Source organism: Syngnathoides biaculeatus, chromosome 4 (genome assembly GCF_019802595.1).
Source record: "Syngnathoides biaculeatus isolate LvHL_M chromosome 4, ASM1980259v1, whole genome shotgun sequence".
In the NCBI taxonomy this organism is placed as follows: Eukaryota; Metazoa; Chordata; class Actinopteri; order Syngnathiformes; family Syngnathidae; genus Syngnathoides; species Syngnathoides biaculeatus.
In genome coordinates this window covers 74,750-92,537 of record NC_084643.1, presented here as the reverse complement: position 1 = coordinate 92,537, position 17,788 = coordinate 74,750, and the positions used below count along the sequence as shown (strand labels likewise).

Sequence of the window (17,788 nt, the reverse complement as noted above, 5' to 3'; positions counted from 1 at the left end):
GGAAAGAAGTTAAGCAAATCTTTCGTGTTTGTTCCACAAGAGTCCAGATATGACACTGGTTGAACTGGACGCGACTCGCGGGGCCGTGGCCAAATTTTGACGAAAGGGTAGCACTCGTCGAGGAGTTTGTTAGCTTGCTAACATTAGCCACTCGGCAGAGAGGGGAGGGAATAGCAGCACTGCAAACTTGTCAAGATGGGCTCTCTGCTGCGGGGTGAAGAAATGTGTTTGGCACAACTGTTTCTTCAGTCCGGATCGGCGTACGACTGCATTGGTGACCTAGGGGAACTGGGCATTGTGGAGTTCAGAGATGTAAGTACCGAAAAAAGTGAACATATGGTTCCATTTCAAATGCTTTCCAACTAGCTCGTTCCGCAAAATATTTAAGTGTGACCGGATATCATAGAAATAACAGGCGTATTTCATGACCGTTCTTGGCAGCTACTTACAAATAACAATTTAAAAGGAAAAGTGTTATGAGAAATGACGTTTCTGTCTCCTGTACCTGTTGCAGCTGAATCCCAGTGTTAACGCATTTCAACGAAAATACGTGAATGAAATCAAACGATGTGAAGAGATGGAGAGGATCCTTGGTAAGTAATTATTGATCTGTAACGGGATACCAGGATTATGATTAACAGTATAAATTGTAAGCACGAGTTCAATTACTTCGAGCAAGACGAGAGGCCTGGACAAAGCTGTCATTCCATCCAAAGTTATACAACAAAGGACAGAGAGTCTTTTCATTAAATTCAATTGAAAATCAGTGACTGTTGTCATGAAAAATGTCATCCTGTGTTCATTCAGATGAATATGATGGCTTTCACCAAACTTAACTTTTTTTTTTTTTTCCAGTCGATCAATAGTAGAGAATAACTCCCTTGTTACTGCTTTTGTACTTTTGCAAAGCTGGTATAACATTTGGGTAATACAATAACATAAGTGCTTCACCCCCACAAAAAAATAAATAAATAAAACCGTTCTCTTTAATGGACTTCAACAGGTTATCTGTTAAGAGAAATCAAGAAAGCTGACATTTCATTGCCGGACGGGGATGTTAATCCGGCGGCTCCTTTACCGAAGCACGTAATGGCGATAATGGTATGTGCATTTGCTTTTGTTACACATTTCCACTTCTGGTCATCAATCGAATCGGTTGCGTGTGCATGTTTTCCTTCAGGAGCAGCTCCAGAGGCTGGAAGTGGAGTTGTGTGAAGTCATGAGGAATAAGGAGAGATTGCAAAAGAATCTGTTGGAGCTCACAGAGTACACGCACATGCTGCGCATCACTTGTAACTTTGTGCAGAGAAGCGCCGAGGTGAGCGGGTTGCAATAGTATCCAGAGCAGTGCACGCTTCCTGTCTTGTGTGTACAAACACACTGGATGTTGTGTGTTTATGAATATTTGTTTTTTCTCTCCCGTATCTCGATTATGTATTGCTTTTATGGCAGAGAGAGCCAGTGCAAGTTGCATACGAAGAGTTTCCTTTCCTAGAAAAGAGCACAGTGATGGATTACAGCAGTATGCAGAGGCTGGGAGCCAAACTCGGGTAAAATTAACAGCCCGCTCGTTGTATTACATAAAGTTTATATCATCGGTTAGTTGGTTTAATGCTTAGGTGTAGTAACACGATTGTAGCGTCGCGGTAATAATGTGGGTTATCCAAGATGGAATATAGTTTCACATGCTTGTAAAAGTTCTCTAACTGCAAGACTAAAGCGATGCCAACTGGGTTTCTATCTGTGGTTACGCTTTGCTTTTTATTTGTGACAATCTGTAATTTGTTTCAGAGATATCCTGCTAATATTAAAATTGATCCTGCCATCCATCCTTAGATTTTTTTTCTTCCATTTGTCCCCATTAGAGAAACTATTGATATCCACACCGGTATTGGTCTAAATGATTATGTTTCTTTTATTGGAAACTCGTGAATGAAAAAAAAATGCACAGGTAAAACTGAAAGTGCATAATATTTACATTTACGATACTATTTTTTTCAATTCATTTTAGATTTGCTGTTATGGCGGCACGGTGAATCAGTTGGTAAAGCGTTGGCCTCACAGTTCTGAGTACCCTGGTTGAATCCCTGACCCACCTGTGTGGAGTTTGCATGGTCTCCCTGTGCCTGGGTGACTTTTCTCTGGTCACTCCGGTTTCCTCCCACATCCCAAAAACATACAACATTAATTGGACACTCTAAATTGCCCATAGGTGCGATTGTGAGTGCGGCTGTTTGTCTCGATGTGCCCTGCGATTGACTGGCAACCAGTTCGGGGTGTACCCCGTCTCCTGCCCGTTGACAGCTGGGATAGGCTCCAGTGCTCCCCGCGACCCTTGTGAGGATAAGCGGCAAAAGAAAATAGATGGATGGATGAAAATGAAAAGATAAAATGCACAGGTATAACTAAAAGTGCATAATATTTATATTTGTGGTCCTATTTTTTATTCATTTTATAATTGCTGTTATGATATAACGTAGAGGGCGGAACGGTTGACAGCTGGAATAGGCTCCAGCACACCCGTGACCCTTGTGAGGATAAGCTGCTAAGAAGATGGCTGGAAATAACATAGCTGACTTGCAGCTAGCATGGGATCAATATACATTAGCCGTCCTGTTCACAATTGCGCTACGTTTGACAAGTGACCTGCCAAAGCTTTGGGACCAGCACCAGTCCATGTTGCTCAATAGATGGATGGATGTATATTTAACATAAATACATATTTGGATTTTGGCAAATGTTCTCTTTATTCTCTTGCAGTTTCATTTCTGGGCTCATCCAGAGGACAAAGATTGAGGCCTTTGAGCGCATGCTATGGAGAGTGTGTAAAGGCTTCACCATTCTCAGCTATGCGGAAATCGAGGAGTATCTCCAAGATCCTGACACTGTAGGTCCCGCAAACTGGCTCCTCTTGCACCATTTTGCAGTTTGTTCTCAAGATTGTGAAGTGTCATGCCTATAAACATTCTTAAATAGATAGTGATAAAAAATACATATAACATTATTCACTTCAATGTCCATACGAAAAAATAAATATGAGCGGAGAGTGCGTCATCCATGCGGAAAGTTGCGGCAGTCTCATTCGACATCCAAGTGGTCGCCATATTGGCTGCCTCTTCTGTCCGTGGCATCACACCAGGACATTCAGCATTGAAAACACGTTGTGCCACCTACTATGGGACACAGACGCTCTTTTCAAAGAAGACAACATCTCACAATCGAGTGAAGTGACCGGGACAATATTACCCTATCGTTTCGAGCCTTATTTAGATGATCTGCGGCTCACTTCTAACTTACAACAGACTCCCAGACAGTATGTATGAGCCAGCCCGGCCGAAGCCGTGCTCGGCACCGACGGGTACGTCGACACATTTAGCACCCCTGATTTACGTGAGCGGATCTTTTGTTACCTTCTGAGAGGATTACGCCCCCCCAAACTATTATTATAGTTATATCATAGTAATATATCTAATATAACTATCTAATACAAGATATAACTATATATAGTTATATCAACCATGCGCAAAGTTGTGGAAGTCTCATTCGACATCAAGTGGTTGCCATATTGGCTGCATCTCCTGCCCGTGACGTCACCCCAGACATTCGCCATTGGAAACATGCCATGGCCCCTACTATGGGACATGCCCCTTCAGACATGGAAGCTCTTTTTGAAGAAGAGAACATCTCACAATCGAGTGAAGTGTCCGGGGCAATATTACCCTATCGTTTCTAGTCATATTTAGATGATATGCGGATCACTTCCAATGTATGTATGAGCCAGCCCGCCCGAAGCCGTGCTCGTCCGCAAGGCACATCGGTACATTTAGCACCCCTGTCATACGTACAATGATCTTTTGTTACGTTATGAGAGATGGATTCCGTTGCCCCCCCCCCCAAACTATTTTTTTTTTTGTAGCTCTATACACACCTACCTGTCATTTGGAACCCACAAAGCTCTCGTCCTTTGCACCCGTGCAATCCTTTTTTCGCCACTAACCTGGTCTTTTTGAAAAGTATGACAAATGAATCCATCCTCCCGAGTGTTCCAACAATATCCAGCAATACAATGAGCCGGCATTTTGATTAACACAGTGGAACAACGAGCTTCCTTCCAGCAGGTAAAACTAGTAAAAACCTACAAGGCCGCTTAAGTGGGCATCGGCTCCTAACGTCACTTCCTGCTTCTTGTCGAAAACAAATCCTTCGAGAGGATTTTCATGGCGGGAGTTACAAAAAACCATATACGTTAAAATCATGTTGTGTGGTGGGGAAAAAAAAAACGGATGGGTCCATTCCGGCTGCCTTTTTTTTTCAATAATAACATACTAAAAATAATGCATTTCATGACAGTGGATCTTTTAATGAAGCCTTTTTATCCACTTACAGGGCGAGCCCACCAAAAGTGTGGTGTTCCTAATCTCTTACTGGGGAGAGCAGATTGGTCAGAAAGTGAAGAAGATCTGCGACTGGTGATATACCACACCATTACTTCATCTTATTGGTGCATAAAATAAAGCGCCACATCTAATTCATATTTCTTTTCTTTCCTCCCTAGTTATCACTGTCATGTGTATCCATATCCCAGTAGCAACGAGGAGAGGAATGATGTTGTACAAGGACTAGGTACTCGCATTCAGGACCTGCACACTGTATGTACTTCCATTTTGTGTTCACGCACGAGTTCAATTAGTGACAAAATGCGAGTTGGGGTCGGTTTGTCATTGACTACTGGATTTTCCTTGCAAATGCATTTACTGTCATCTTGTTAAAATACAACCTGCAGAGGTTTAATAATACCTTGCTTCTGAGATTTAAAAAAAAAAAAAAAAAAAAGAGGCGACACATTTAACAACGGATAGTCGATATGCTGAAATAAAATTATGTAAATCCTCATGCTGTTTTCCAAGTTAATTAAAACTGTTGTAAAAGCATCGAAATACAGTATGCTCTCTTCTTTCAATTGAAGATCATTTGTTTGTAAGAAATGGGTGGCATAATTGAGCACACACCTATTTAGAAACAAAACAAACTGCTCAAGTGTGGGATCTTCACGACATAGCTTGTCCGGAGCATGTGCGCATTTATTAGATGACATGCATGAATAGTGCATCACCACACCTCAGTAAAGACCAAAAAAAAAAAACATAGCCACAAAGAGCCTCTTTATAAATGATTAACCAATTTCCTCAGAGTTAGCGAGTCAGGAGAGCTTCTTTGGGCGAGTCACTGCTTTGTGAATCGTTTCCTAGCATTAAGCCGCTGTGACTGAAAAATCCAATTTGCTCTCACTCCTTGTAGCACATGATCAGCATGAGATCCTGGCTAGCATTTTTTTTTTTTCCCAAAATGCAGCACACCTACTTCAACTCTAGCTCATCTGGTTGCTTTTGTTTCACCTATCAATGTTACAGCTGGAAATATCAACCTTTTTCGAATACCGTAATTTCCGGCCTACAGAGCGCACCTGATTACAAGCCTCACCAGGTACATTTGTAAACGAAATACCATTTGGTACATACATACGTCGCAGCTGTGTAAAAGCCGAAAGTGCCCACATTGAAACACGAGATATTTACAAAGAAGGACTTTGCACAGAGAAAGTTTTCAAAGATTTAATACCTTAGCTTGGCTTAAGATAGCAACAACACGGTAGCACGAACAGGCCTGGTGGGGAAAAATTATAAAACAAAACATACCGGTAAAAAAAAAAACAGCTGCGGCAGCTACACAGTAGCCACACGGTGGCACAGCACTAGCAGGGCCGGTTGAAAAAAACCATACTGTATTTTCCATACTATAATGCGCACCTATAAACCTTTTATTTTCTCAAAAGCCGACGGTGTGCCTTATAATCCGGTGCGCCTTAGACATTGATCAATATTGAGCCTTTAGTATAACTCCATCTAATGGATGCATAACGTAACCCCAGCCTCTACTGTAGCGTCTATCCTATGCACCTTTAATGCAGTGAGCCTTATCCATGAAAAAAGTCTTAAAATAAGACATTCATTGAAGCTGCGCCTTATATTGGGGTGGCGAAAATACGGTACCTAAATTACTGAGACGTGGCAGTAACACAGCAGCAACACGCTAGTGTGGAGCTAACGCTAGCACGAAGCTAACAGGGCCAGTTAAAAAGAAAACATACCGTCTTTTCCGCACTATAAGCCACACCTAAAAGCCTTTAATTTTCTCAAAAGCCGACAGTGCGCCTTATTATCCGATGCGCCTTATATATGGATCATTATTGAGCCTTTTGTGCAACTTCATCTAATGGATGCATAATGTAACCCCGGCCTCTACTGTAGCTTCTATTCTCGGGCTCAGTGACCTTTTTGAGGCTGAGGGCACTTCGTGCGCACCGATCGTATGAAGGGCGACGTGACCTGTTTGCTGCAAATTTCAGACTTCAGTTCATTACACGTACATACATTTTTTTTTTATTTATTGTAGTAAATGACATTACAGGTATTTAAAAAAATTTATTCACGTAAGTCAGATTCAGAATTTAAAGCACGAATAATAATAACAATTTGTGGCCTATGGTATTTTTAGAACATACCTCGTGGGCGCCTTATATGGTCCACGCGGGCTACCCTTCGCCCGCGGGCACCACGTTGGTGACCCCTGGTCTTTTCTATGCGGCTTATAATACGGTACACTTATAATCCATTGCACCTTATATATGAAAAAAGGGAAAAAAATCTTAAAATAGGCCATTCGTTGAAGCTGCACCTTATAATGCGATGCACCTTATAATCTGGTGCGCCTTATATATGAAAAAAAGTCTTAGAATGGGCCATTCATTGAGGGTGCGCCTTATAATGTGGTGCGCCTTATAGTTCGGAAAATACGGTACCTAAATCAAAGACGCGGCGGTAACACAGCATCAACACGCTAATGCTAGCGTGCCATTAACAGGGCCGGTTAAAAAAAAAAAACAACATACTGGTTAAAGTCACTTCCTCGGCACATATATTCCACCGGCCTCACTTTTACTTTTCCGCTCGAGTGCCCCCTGCGGCCATTAGAAAAAAATGTACAAATTAGCTGCATTACCGCATAAGCCGCAGGGTTGAAAGCGTGTGAAAAAAGTCGCGGTTTATAGGCCGGAAACTACGCTAATTACATGTCTTAAAATTACAGTCCAATCTTTTTGCTGGTCATTTCGTTAAACAAATTTCAAAGCCTGCTTTGTGGCTGTTGTTTTCAGGTTCTTCATAGAACAGAAGATTACCTGAAGCAAGTCCTGATCAAGGCGTCCGAATCGGTCTACACGTGGGTCATACAGGTCAAGAAGATGAAAGCTATCTACTACATTCTCAACCAGTGCAGTTTTGACGTCACCAACAAGTGTTTGATTGCTGAGGTTTGGTGTCCCGTCGATGAACTTCCCACGCTGAGAAGAGTCCTCGAAGAAGGATCGGTAAATCTGTTTGCAGTGAAATTTGACTCTACCACGGCCAATCGTGGTCATTTATGTAATGCCCCTTGACAAAGAGGAAGAAAAAAAGCTGCCTCTGTTTAAAGAGCTTGCTTGTCTGATGAAAACCGTTTCAGTGATCTAACAGATAAAGTAACACCATTATCATAATTGAAAAAGTGAATTACATTACACAAGCGAAAGAAGTAACAAACTAAGTATTGCAGTTGTATTATAATGCCAGTACTCCCATCGGTGTTGAAGTTCAAACTGGTAACGTGTTTTGTTTGACAGAGGAAAAGTGGCTCGACCGTTCCGTCCTTTGTCAACCGCATTCCTACCAATGACACTCCACCTACCCTGATTAGGTGCAACAAGTTCACAGTTGGCTTCCAAAACATTGTGGATGCTTATGGAGTGGGGACATACAGAGAAGTCAATCCTGGTAAGCGGGTACCTTTTGTTTTTCCACTGTGTAATTCTTGCTATGTGTTTATGCAAATAACGTAATTTCCGGCCTACAAGACGCGACTTTTTTTCACGTGCTTTCAACCCTGCGGTTTATGCGGTAATGCAGCTAATTTGTGCATTTTTTTCTAATGGTCCCAAGGGGGCACTCAAGCGGTAGGTAAGAGTGAGATGGTGGAATCAATGTGGTGAGGAAGTGACTTTTACCGGTATGTTTTGTTTTTTTTACCGGCCCTGCTCGTGTTAGCGCTGTGGTAGCATGTTGCTGTGTCCCAGTGAGTTTTACTTGTTTTTTTTTTTTTTTTTTTTTTACCAGCCCTGTTAGCGCTGGCTGTGCTAGCATATTGCTGTGTCTACGTTATTTTTACCAGTATGTTTTTTTCAACAGGCCCTGTTAGCACCACGGTCGCATCAGCGCCGCACTAGTGTCTTGCTGCTGTGTCTCAGTGATTTTTACCAGTATGTTTTTTTTTTTTTCCAGCGGCCCTGTTAGCACCGGGCTAGGATTAGCACCACGTTAGTGTGTTGCTGCTTTGTTACTGCCGCGTCTCAGCGATCTAGGCTATTATTTATTTATTTTTAACCGGCCCTGTTAGTGCAGTGCTACCGTGTCGCTGCCATGGCTGTTTTTTTTTTTTTTTTTTAAACATGTTCATGCTTCCATGTTGTTTCTGTGTTAAGCTAAGCTAAAGTATCAAAACATTGAAAACTCTTTCTGTGTACCGTCTTTCTTTGTAAATATCTCGCGTTTCAATGTGGGTACGTGCGGCTTATATGCAGGTGCTGGCTATGTATGTACCAAATGATATTTCCTTTACAAATGTACTGGGTGAGGCTTATAAGCAGGTGCGCTCTGTAGGCCGGAAATTACGGTAAACTGTTGCCCATACATTTTCAAACACGACACCCTGAAAAGATGCATTTGACAAAATATTTATATGGAAGGAGACCTAGTATTTTAACAATTACTCACCTACATTTGTCATTCTTTTCTGTTTTTTTTTTTTTGTAGCACCTTTCACAATCGTTACATTCCCCTTCCTGTTTGCGGTGATGTTTGGAGACATGGGTCATGGTCTTCTCATGGCCGCCTTTGCTTTTTGGATGGTGTTGTGCGAGAACAACCGCAAGCTTAAGAACACCAGGAATGAGGTAAGTAAGTGGCCCTTTAACTTATTTAGGAAGTGTGTATTTTTTTTTTCAAGACAAGGTTGAAGTGTAACCGGATGGTTTGGTGTCTACACGCAGATCTGGAACACATTTTTTGAGGGTCGTTACATCATTCTAATGATGGGCCTCTTCTCCGTTTACACCGGCCTGATATACAATGATTGTTTCTCCAAGTCTATAAACATCTTTGGTTCTGGATGGAGCGTCAAAGCAATGTTCGCCGCTAATGCGTGGGAGTAAGTGTTTCACAAAGACGATAAACAAATCCAGGAAAGCTTCTGCCATTGTGATGAAAAGATTCAAATAGTCTGCTTTCAACTCACAATTGGCGGTTTAATCTTCTGCAAATAGTGCCAAGGATGTTAACAGCAATGGCTTTCTTACTCTGGATCCGAATGTCACCGGAGTGTTCAGTGGACCGTACCCTCTTGGAATTGACCCAGTAAGTAGACTGTATTAAAGTCTTGTCACACTTAATATCACTATACAATAACGTGATATGGTTTGAAATCATTTGGTAATACAGTGTTCCCTTGCGATAGAGCTCGTGCACCTACATCATAAAATCACGTGACTTCTGTTTACCTCGCCATATTGCCGGTCAAGCTAAGCATTGCTTACTGCTAAGTCGGTTGGAGACGACACGGAAATATGTCTTGTAGCATGACGCCCAGAGTCTTGTCCGATACCGTTAGACATTTAGAAAGTTAAAATAAACAAAGGTACGTGGAAAAATCAGATAAACTCAGCATAGAGGACCCGTATTTAATGCCGAAGTTGATGTTTTTGCCAATAAGAAATTGGACCGTCAATTGGCTTCCGCTTGTCTTGGACAACTGGATCTACACATGTATTTCGTGAGTAAGTTGTCTAGATTTACACGGAAAAGTTTGAAAGGGTAGAAAAGTCTGGACGCATACGAATACTTTGTTGCTGGATCTGTTCTCATCAGGAATAAATCCCACATAGTGACGGTTTTGACGGCTCGTGAACGTGGAAGCGTGTTCGGCGACACGTTGACCTTTGCTGGAATCGATCTTTTCAGCTAGTATTCAATACAAATACCAATATTTAAATAAATGACCCCTGGTTTTACACAAACTTTCATTCATTAAGTATGATTGGAATAAAAGAAAAATATTGGACGGAGTCGTCTCCATGCAACGTACACGGAAGCGATTGCGGCCACACGTTAACCTCCGTAAACCTCTGCGACAGACATTTTTTTTTAATACGCATTGTTCTCAAATGAGCCAACTTGGCATTAAAAATACTTTTTGGTAATTTTGAGATTGAGAAGAATAATTCCTACCTGAAATGAATCGATCGTTACACAGGCATCCGTGTATTTTGGTCGGGCACCATCTATCACGTTTAATTGCCAAAATCCATCGATATTTTCTGGTCTTTTCAGTTGGTATTCCATAGAATAATCTCTTTGAATAATCTGTCTCGTCTGTTGTGATAACCAACAGCACAACACGTCTCGGGTACTGTAAATATTCTCCTCCGGTTCAATGTCCCCCACAATGTCGAGCAGCTCTGTTCGACTGTCAATATGGCGCTGTGAAAATGGTGATGTCACGTGCACGAGCTCAATATCCCGGGCCACCTCTTGCAGATTCAGTGCATTGTGGATATATATATATTTTTAAAAAATTCATATTGTGCATAATGCACCATATCGCGGTATTTTGAGTGTGCTGTATTTTTTAAAATGTTATTATAAACCCTTACTGTAAATAAACAACAACTAAATAAAATTTCAATTAAAATACATTTTACAAGGACCAACATCTATACGAAGTCTGCGGTACTATAGTTACTGTGTGTTTAAGAATTTAAAAGGTGTTTAAGAACATATAGAAAAGTGTTTATAAGAGTATTGTACAGGTTACTAGGAGTGTGCTTTAAATATATGTAATGTTCAAGTACAAAAACGTTTTTTTTTTTGCAAAATGTATTTGCATAATAGCAACATAAATGACTTCACTTTTTTTTAAAACTCATTCTTAGCTGCTTTGTGCTGTTTTTTTTTTGTGTATAATACATTAATGTGTGTGTCTCTTTCAAGATTTGGAATCTGGCATCAAACCGTCTCACTTTTCTGAACTCCTACAAAATGAAAATGTCGGTAATATTGGGCATCGTTCACATGAGCTTTGGGGTAATCCTCAGCACTTTTAATCACTTGTAAGTATTTTGTTTTAATCTTGGCCGCAGATGAACGCCAAATTATATTAATTGTCTACTTTCATTTTGTTTATGAAACAGGCACTTCAGGAGGAAGTACAATCTGTACTTGGTATTTCTTCCTGAGATCCTGTTCCTGCTGTGCCTTTTTGGTTACCTGGTGTTTATGATACTCTTCAAGTGGCTCTTCTTCTCCGCCACAAACTCCAGACAGGCTCCAAGCATCCTCATCCACTTCATAAATATGTTTCTCATGCAAGGTGACTCACTGCAGCCGCTCTACCCAGGGCAGGTAAATGACTCAAAGTGGTCGCTTTTTTACCAAGTACTGAATATGGATTATCGATACCAAATGAGTTCTTTATAAACGTCTCTGTCTGACATGCGTGGTTTTTCACTCCAGCAAATGAAAATGAGTTTTAATAGATGGTCATGTGTTGCACTGAGATCAACACGCCGACTGCACATTTGTGTCCCAAATAGACAAAAGTCCGGTAGGTGTTATGAGACAAATGGTAATAATGAATTATTTCATCAGAAGACGACAGTAACGGAAGTGCCAAAGTGTCAATTCTGGTATTAATGTAGCAAAGGGGTTTTGGTGCAGCCGTGTAGCCCGAGTATCCTTCCAAAAGAGACATTTTTTTAATTTGTATGTAAAATTAAATACAATTAAAAAGTTTTAATGGTTAATCCTTTTATTTTTTTCTTTGAATTTTCATTTAAACCTGTGTTGGGGATGCATTGTACCGTAATTCCTGGCCTTCAAAGCGTACTTGGTTATAAGCCTCATCCAGCACAATTTGTAAAGGAAATACCATTTGGTACATAACATACGGCGCAGCTGTGTAAAAGACGCAAGTGCCCACCTTGAAACGCGAGATATTTGCAGAGAAAGACGGTACACAGAGAGTTTAACGCTAGCGCCGCCGCGCTAACAGAACTGGTTTAAAAAAAATATATATATACAGGTAAAAATCTTGAGACATGCCAGTAACACGCTAGCGCAGCGCTAACAGGGCCAGACGGGTAAAAGTCACTTCCTCGGCGCATATATTTCACCGGTCTCACTCTTACTTTTTCCACTCGAGTGCCCCCTTGCGGCCGTTAGAAAAAATGCACAAATTAGCCGCATCACTGCATAAACCGCATTGTTGCAAACGTGTGAAAAAAGTCGCGGCTTATATGCTGGAATTTTTTTTTTCCACATTATAGATTTAACTACAGGCAAGTGTTATGTTTTGTGCGCCCGTAGAATGAAAAATTGATTTTCAGAATTTTTTTCTTTTTGCTCTCAAATTTTTGTAGCATTGTAAATGTAAAATATGGAGTTAAGAGAAAAAAAAACATCTTTCAATAATTAATTTATAAACGTAGCCGAATGTTGTTTTTTGTTGTTGTTTTTGCTCTCAAATTTTAGTAGCGTTGTAAACCTATGAGATGGAGTTAAGGGGAAAAAAGGTGTTTACCTTTCAACAATTAATTTATAAACGTAACCGAATGTTTTGTTTTGTTGTTGTTTCCAGAATGGCTTGCAGATATTTCTGGTAGTCGTCGCTGTGCTGTCAGTGCCCGTCTTGCTCCTCGGGAAACCACTCTACCTCTTTTGGCTTCACAAAGGAAGCAATCGGCTTCAAATGTACAGAGTGAGTGAAGCGTCCTTTTTGGTCGTCGGAATGTCTGCTGACGCAAGTCTGACTTGATGTAATCCGCGTTCTCAGGGGTACGAGCGTGTGCGTCGCAGCAGTGAGGAGGAGCTCTTCTTGTTGCGGACTCAAGACATGGAGGAGGGCAGCAGTCACAGCGAACTGTCTTCGAGTGGGGAGCAGCACTCAGAGGAGGTCAGCAAAGTCAGTCGCCGTACTCTTGAGAAAAAACTTGTCTATACCGCTAAGCTCTGTTTTGTCTCGATCGGAACAGTTTGACTTTGCCGATGAGTTTCTGCATCAGGCCATCCACACTATTGAGTACTGCCTGGGGTGCATTTCCAATACCGCTTCTTACCTGAGGCTCTGGGCTCTGAGTCTGGCACATGCCCGTAAGTATGACGCCTTGCAATGCAATTCTGAAAGCACAATTTGGTTAAATTCATGGAGAGCGTTATGGCTATTTGTCATCTCAGTTTCAATTGAAGAAGTTTGGTGACTGTATGAAATAGTTTTATGCTGTTAATTGTGATTCAATCATGAACTATACAGTGAAGAAAAGAAGTATTTGAACACCCTGCTATATTGCAAGTTCTCCCACTTGGAAATCATGGAGGGGTCTGAAATTTTCATTGTAGGTGCATGTTGAGATGAGATGATCCAAAAAGAAAAATCCACAAATCACAATGTATGATTTTTTTTTAACAATTTTTGTGATACAAATAAGCAAATAACTATTTGAACACCTGTCGATCAGCCAGAATTCTGACCCTCAAAGACCTCTTAGTCCGCCTTTAAAAGTCCACCTCCACTCTATGGATTATCCTGAATTAGATCCACCTGTGTCGGGTCGTTAGCTGGATAAAGACAGCTGTCCACCCAATACAATCAGTAAGACTCAAACTTATGACATGGCCAAGACCAAAGAACTGTGCAAAGACACCAGAGACAAAATTGGGCTACGGCGAAATTGCCAAGAAGGTTGGTGACAAAAGGTCCACTGTTGGAGCAATCATTAGAAAATGGAAGAAGCGAAACAGTCAGCCCAGGATTACATGACAGGACTTGGTCAATGACCTGAAAAGAGCTTGGACCACCGTTTCCAAGGTGACTGTTGGTAATACACTAAGACGTCATAGTTTGAAATCATGCATTACACGGAAGGTTCCCCTGCTTAAACCAGCAGATGTTGAGGGCCGTCTTAAGTTTGCCAGTGACCATTTGGATGATACAGAGGAGTCACGGGAGAAAGTTTTGTGGTCAGATGAGACCAAAATGGAATTTTTTCGTTCTAATTCCACTAACTGTGTTTGGAGGAAGACAAATGATGAGTTCCAACCCAAGAACACCATCCTTACTGTGAAGCATTCTTTGGGGCTGTTTTTCTGCACACGAGAGATTAAGGAGAGGCTGACCGCGACCATGTATTGTGAGATTTTGGGGAACAACCTCTTTCCTTCATTCAGAGCATTGAAGATGGGTCGTGGCTGGGTCTTTCAACATGACAATGACCCAAACCACACAACCAGGAAAACCAAGGAGTGGCTCCGTAAGAAGCATATCAAAGTTCTGGCTTCAGACCTAAACCCAATAGAAAATCTTTGGAGGGAGCTTAAACTCTGTGTTTCTCAGCGACAGCCCAGAAACCTGTCTGATCTAGAGAAGATCTGTGTGGAGGAGTGGACCAAAATCCCTCCTGCAGTGTGTGCAAACCTGGAGAACACTACACACCTCTGTCATTGCAAACATAGACTAGTGTCCCAAATATTAACATTGGTTTTCTCAGGTGTTCAAATACTTATTTGCAACTGTATCAAACAAATAAATCGTTAAAATGTATGATTTCTGGATTTTTATTTTTAGATGATCTCTCTCACAGTGGACATGCACCCACGATAAAAATTTCAGACCCCTCCATGATTTCTAAGTGGGAGAACTTGCAATATAGCAGGGTGTTCAATACTTGTTTTCTTCACTGTATAGACAGTGTTTTCCATCAAGTTCCAGAAGTATTGTTAATACATGTTTTCTTTACAGTTTGTATAAGGAGGCTTTTTTTTTTTGCACACAGAGCTATCTGAGGTACTATGGGCCATGGTGATGCGAGTCGGCCTGCGAATGGAATCGATTCTTGGGGTTTTATTCCTAGTGCCGGTGTTTGGCCTGTTTGCCGTCCTCACCGTGTCCATCCTGCTGGTGATGGAGGGCTTATCGGCTTTCCTCCACGCCCTTCGACTGCACTGGTGAGACGCCGCCGTAAAGCCGTCGACCACTAGCGTGAGCTTTATTGAAGCTACTTTTTAATGCAATTTTTTACTCACTCAGGGTGGAGTTTCAGAATAAATTCTACAGCGGAACGGGAGTCAAGTTTTACCCATTTTCGTTCTCTCTGCTGCCCTCCAGCTTTGAACAGGAAGGTTTACTGTGAAGCAAAAGGACGTTGGATGTTTTAAAAAGCCAAAATGTGATTGTTCCAGTGATTTCATGAACTGATTTGACCCCCACCCTCCTCCCCACCTCCTTAAACCATTTCTTTTTCAATGTGTGCTGGACTTTTAAAAGGACCACGACCACCAACAGCATTTAAGGACACTGCCAGCTTGAACTGTACCAAAAATACTGTCAATTTTGTACCACTGTCAACATTATGCTTCACTTTAGAGTACAGTTAACGGTTTCATTTGCAACTTTAAACATTGTAACTGCTGAAATTGGTCTTGGACGTCAGTTTGAGGAAGCACGTCGCTCAAGTTTCCACATCCGTTATTTAATAGCTGACCCTTTTGTTGCACTGCTTGCCTTAATACAACCAAATCGCACCATAGACGAGCCCTCCATCACCTTGTGTTCTAGATTTCTGATATCAAAATCCATGCTTAGTGATATTTTTCTAGGTTTATAAATCTGTAAGGCGTACATATTGATACTTTTACGGATGTTTTTTTTTTTAATTTATTCACTTTTAAAATGCTTCAGAATTAAAACTGAATGCATTGTTGATTTTTTTTTTTTCTTCCTTCGACAATGTCATATTTGTGCAGTAGCTGACAGATAAAAATCTAACTCTATAATTATTGCTGTTTAGAAAGATACCGGCTCTTCGATGGTTAACAGTCACGATGCAGCACTTTTATCAAATGTGATTATTCAGTGAAATCTGGCGTCAGCGGTGTGTTAAATTGTTGCTTATTGGTTATTATGGCCGCCCTCTGGACTGAAGGCTAATTTGGTTTATTTACTCCTAATTGTTGTCTTATGTTCTCTGGCAGAACAAAGTCATATTTGTAAGATCCCAGATAGTTTTGACGAGTTGTGATTTTTAGCAATTGTATTAATTCATTGTTGTCATAGCCATTAAAGTTAAGTTTATCTCGCCATTTGTGTTAATATTGTAGGTATAAACGCCCCAATGATCTCCAACTTGTCCTCGGTTGTTTGCATATTTTCTGTAAGACTGACACTTTTATGCAACGTCATACAAAAATCTCTGGAGATGGTGGGAGTCATTTGAATCATTTCTTCAGAAGGATTTTCATAGTTATTTCTGGAGCCAGGCTGTTTGCAAATGCATATTCGTTGAACGTGCAGTAACTGATGCATAAAGTATGGAATGAATATGTGCCACCAGGATTTGAATTTGAAATGTAAAGTAATCACATTTTCACGAGTTGTATTTCAGTGTAACATATTAATGTTAATAATTCAACCAGCTACAATTCGCTGTCTAAAATTCACCGTCTGTGCCACAAGGCAGAGTGACTTCAGATCAGAACACCCAGCCAATCGCATTTACGCTTTCTTAGTCACGTGACGTCACATACTCACCAATTTCAGACTGAATTGTAGCAACTATTGAAAATGTGATCACTTTACATTTCAAATTCAAATCCTGTTGGCACTGATCTACTTCTATAGAATCCATTAAACATTTATATACATAATACAACGGAACCTCGGAATTCCAACTAATTTTGTGTGTGTACGAAGGAAAGATTCCAAATCCATATGTCACGTTAAAGAATGAGACCGCCGGATATAAACACTTTTTATTCATTAACTGTACACTAGTTCAATGTCACGTGATGTCACACGACGAAGAAAGCGTAACTGGATTGGATGGCTGTTCGGTTCTGACCTGGAGTAACCCCGCCCGGTGGCAGAGAGGGTGAATTTCAGACACCGAATTGTAGCCGGTTGAATTGTTACACATTGAAAAGTTACACTGAAATGCAACTGTTGAAAATGTGATCACTTTACATTTCAAATTCAAATCCCGTTTCCTGGGACATTTCAAATTCAAATCCTGGTGGCACTAATTTGCTTCCATAGTTGGTGCTACAAAACCCAACATTTGCAAAAGTAAATAACCAAAGCCAGTCACCCGGTGACAAAGCACTGTCATTCAACCAGCTACAATCCGCTGTCTGAAATTCAACTGGCTAAAATTCGCTGCCTGGCGTCACTTGACTACGTAAGCGTAACTGGATTGGCTGGCTGTTTGGTTCTGACCTGAAGTAACCCCGCCTCGCGGCACAGATGGTGAATTTCAGACAGCGAATTGTAGACGGTTGAATTTACACATTGAAAAGTTACACTGAAATACAATTATTGAAAATGTGATCATTTTACATTCCAAATTCAAATCCCGTTTTCTGTGGGCCTTTCAAAATTCAAATCCTGGTGACAGTTATTTACTTGCATAATCTACTTCCGAAGAGTCCGAGGACATCTAACACAGCGAAAGGTATCATGGACTGTCCCAGGTAAAAACATAGAACATCATAGATAACACAGATAAGGGATCAACCCATAACACCTAGGAGAGGTGAGACAACCAATAATCTACACTAGCCCAGTAGCAGAATTTTAAAAAATCGATTCCAAAACT

The 17,788-nt window shown here is 41.0% G+C and overlaps 1 protein-coding gene across 1 annotated transcript; it reads left to right on the top strand.

The window, feature by feature from the left end:
• Window positions 1–178: 178 nt before the first annotated feature.
• On the top strand, window positions 179–16,277 carry atp6v0a2b (ATPase H+ transporting V0 subunit a2b). Its single transcript, XM_061816942.1, has 20 exons — window positions 179–312; window positions 515–593; window positions 1,004–1,101; window positions 1,181–1,318; window positions 1,453–1,550; window positions 2,761–2,887; window positions 4,387–4,469; window positions 4,556–4,649; window positions 7,214–7,426; window positions 7,718–7,868; window positions 8,904–9,043; window positions 9,140–9,297; window positions 9,413–9,503; window positions 11,136–11,254; window positions 11,336–11,546; window positions 12,781–12,900; window positions 12,976–13,095; window positions 13,175–13,292; window positions 14,972–15,143; window positions 15,226–16,277. The coding sequence occupies exons 1-20, from the start codon at window positions 196–198 to the stop codon at window positions 15,326–15,328; spliced, it is 2,550 nt and encodes an 849-aa protein (XP_061672926.1). The 5' UTR covers window positions 179–195; the 3' UTR covers window positions 15,329–16,277.
• Window positions 16,278–17,788: the final 1,511 nt, after the last annotated feature.

Coding starts and splice junctions, on each gene's coding strand:
- atp6v0a2b (XM_061816942.1), top strand. CDS start 196: ATGGGCTCTCTGCTGCGGGGTGAAGAAATGTGTTTGGCACAACTGTTT. Junction 1,551..2,760: donor AGGCTGGGAGCCAAACTCGG/GTAAAATTAACA, acceptor ATTCTCTTGCAG/TTTCATTTCTGGGCTCATCC. Junction 7,427..7,717: donor GAGTCCTCGAAGAAGGATCG/GTAAATCTGTTT, acceptor TTTGTTTGACAG/AGGAAAAGTGGCTCGACCGT.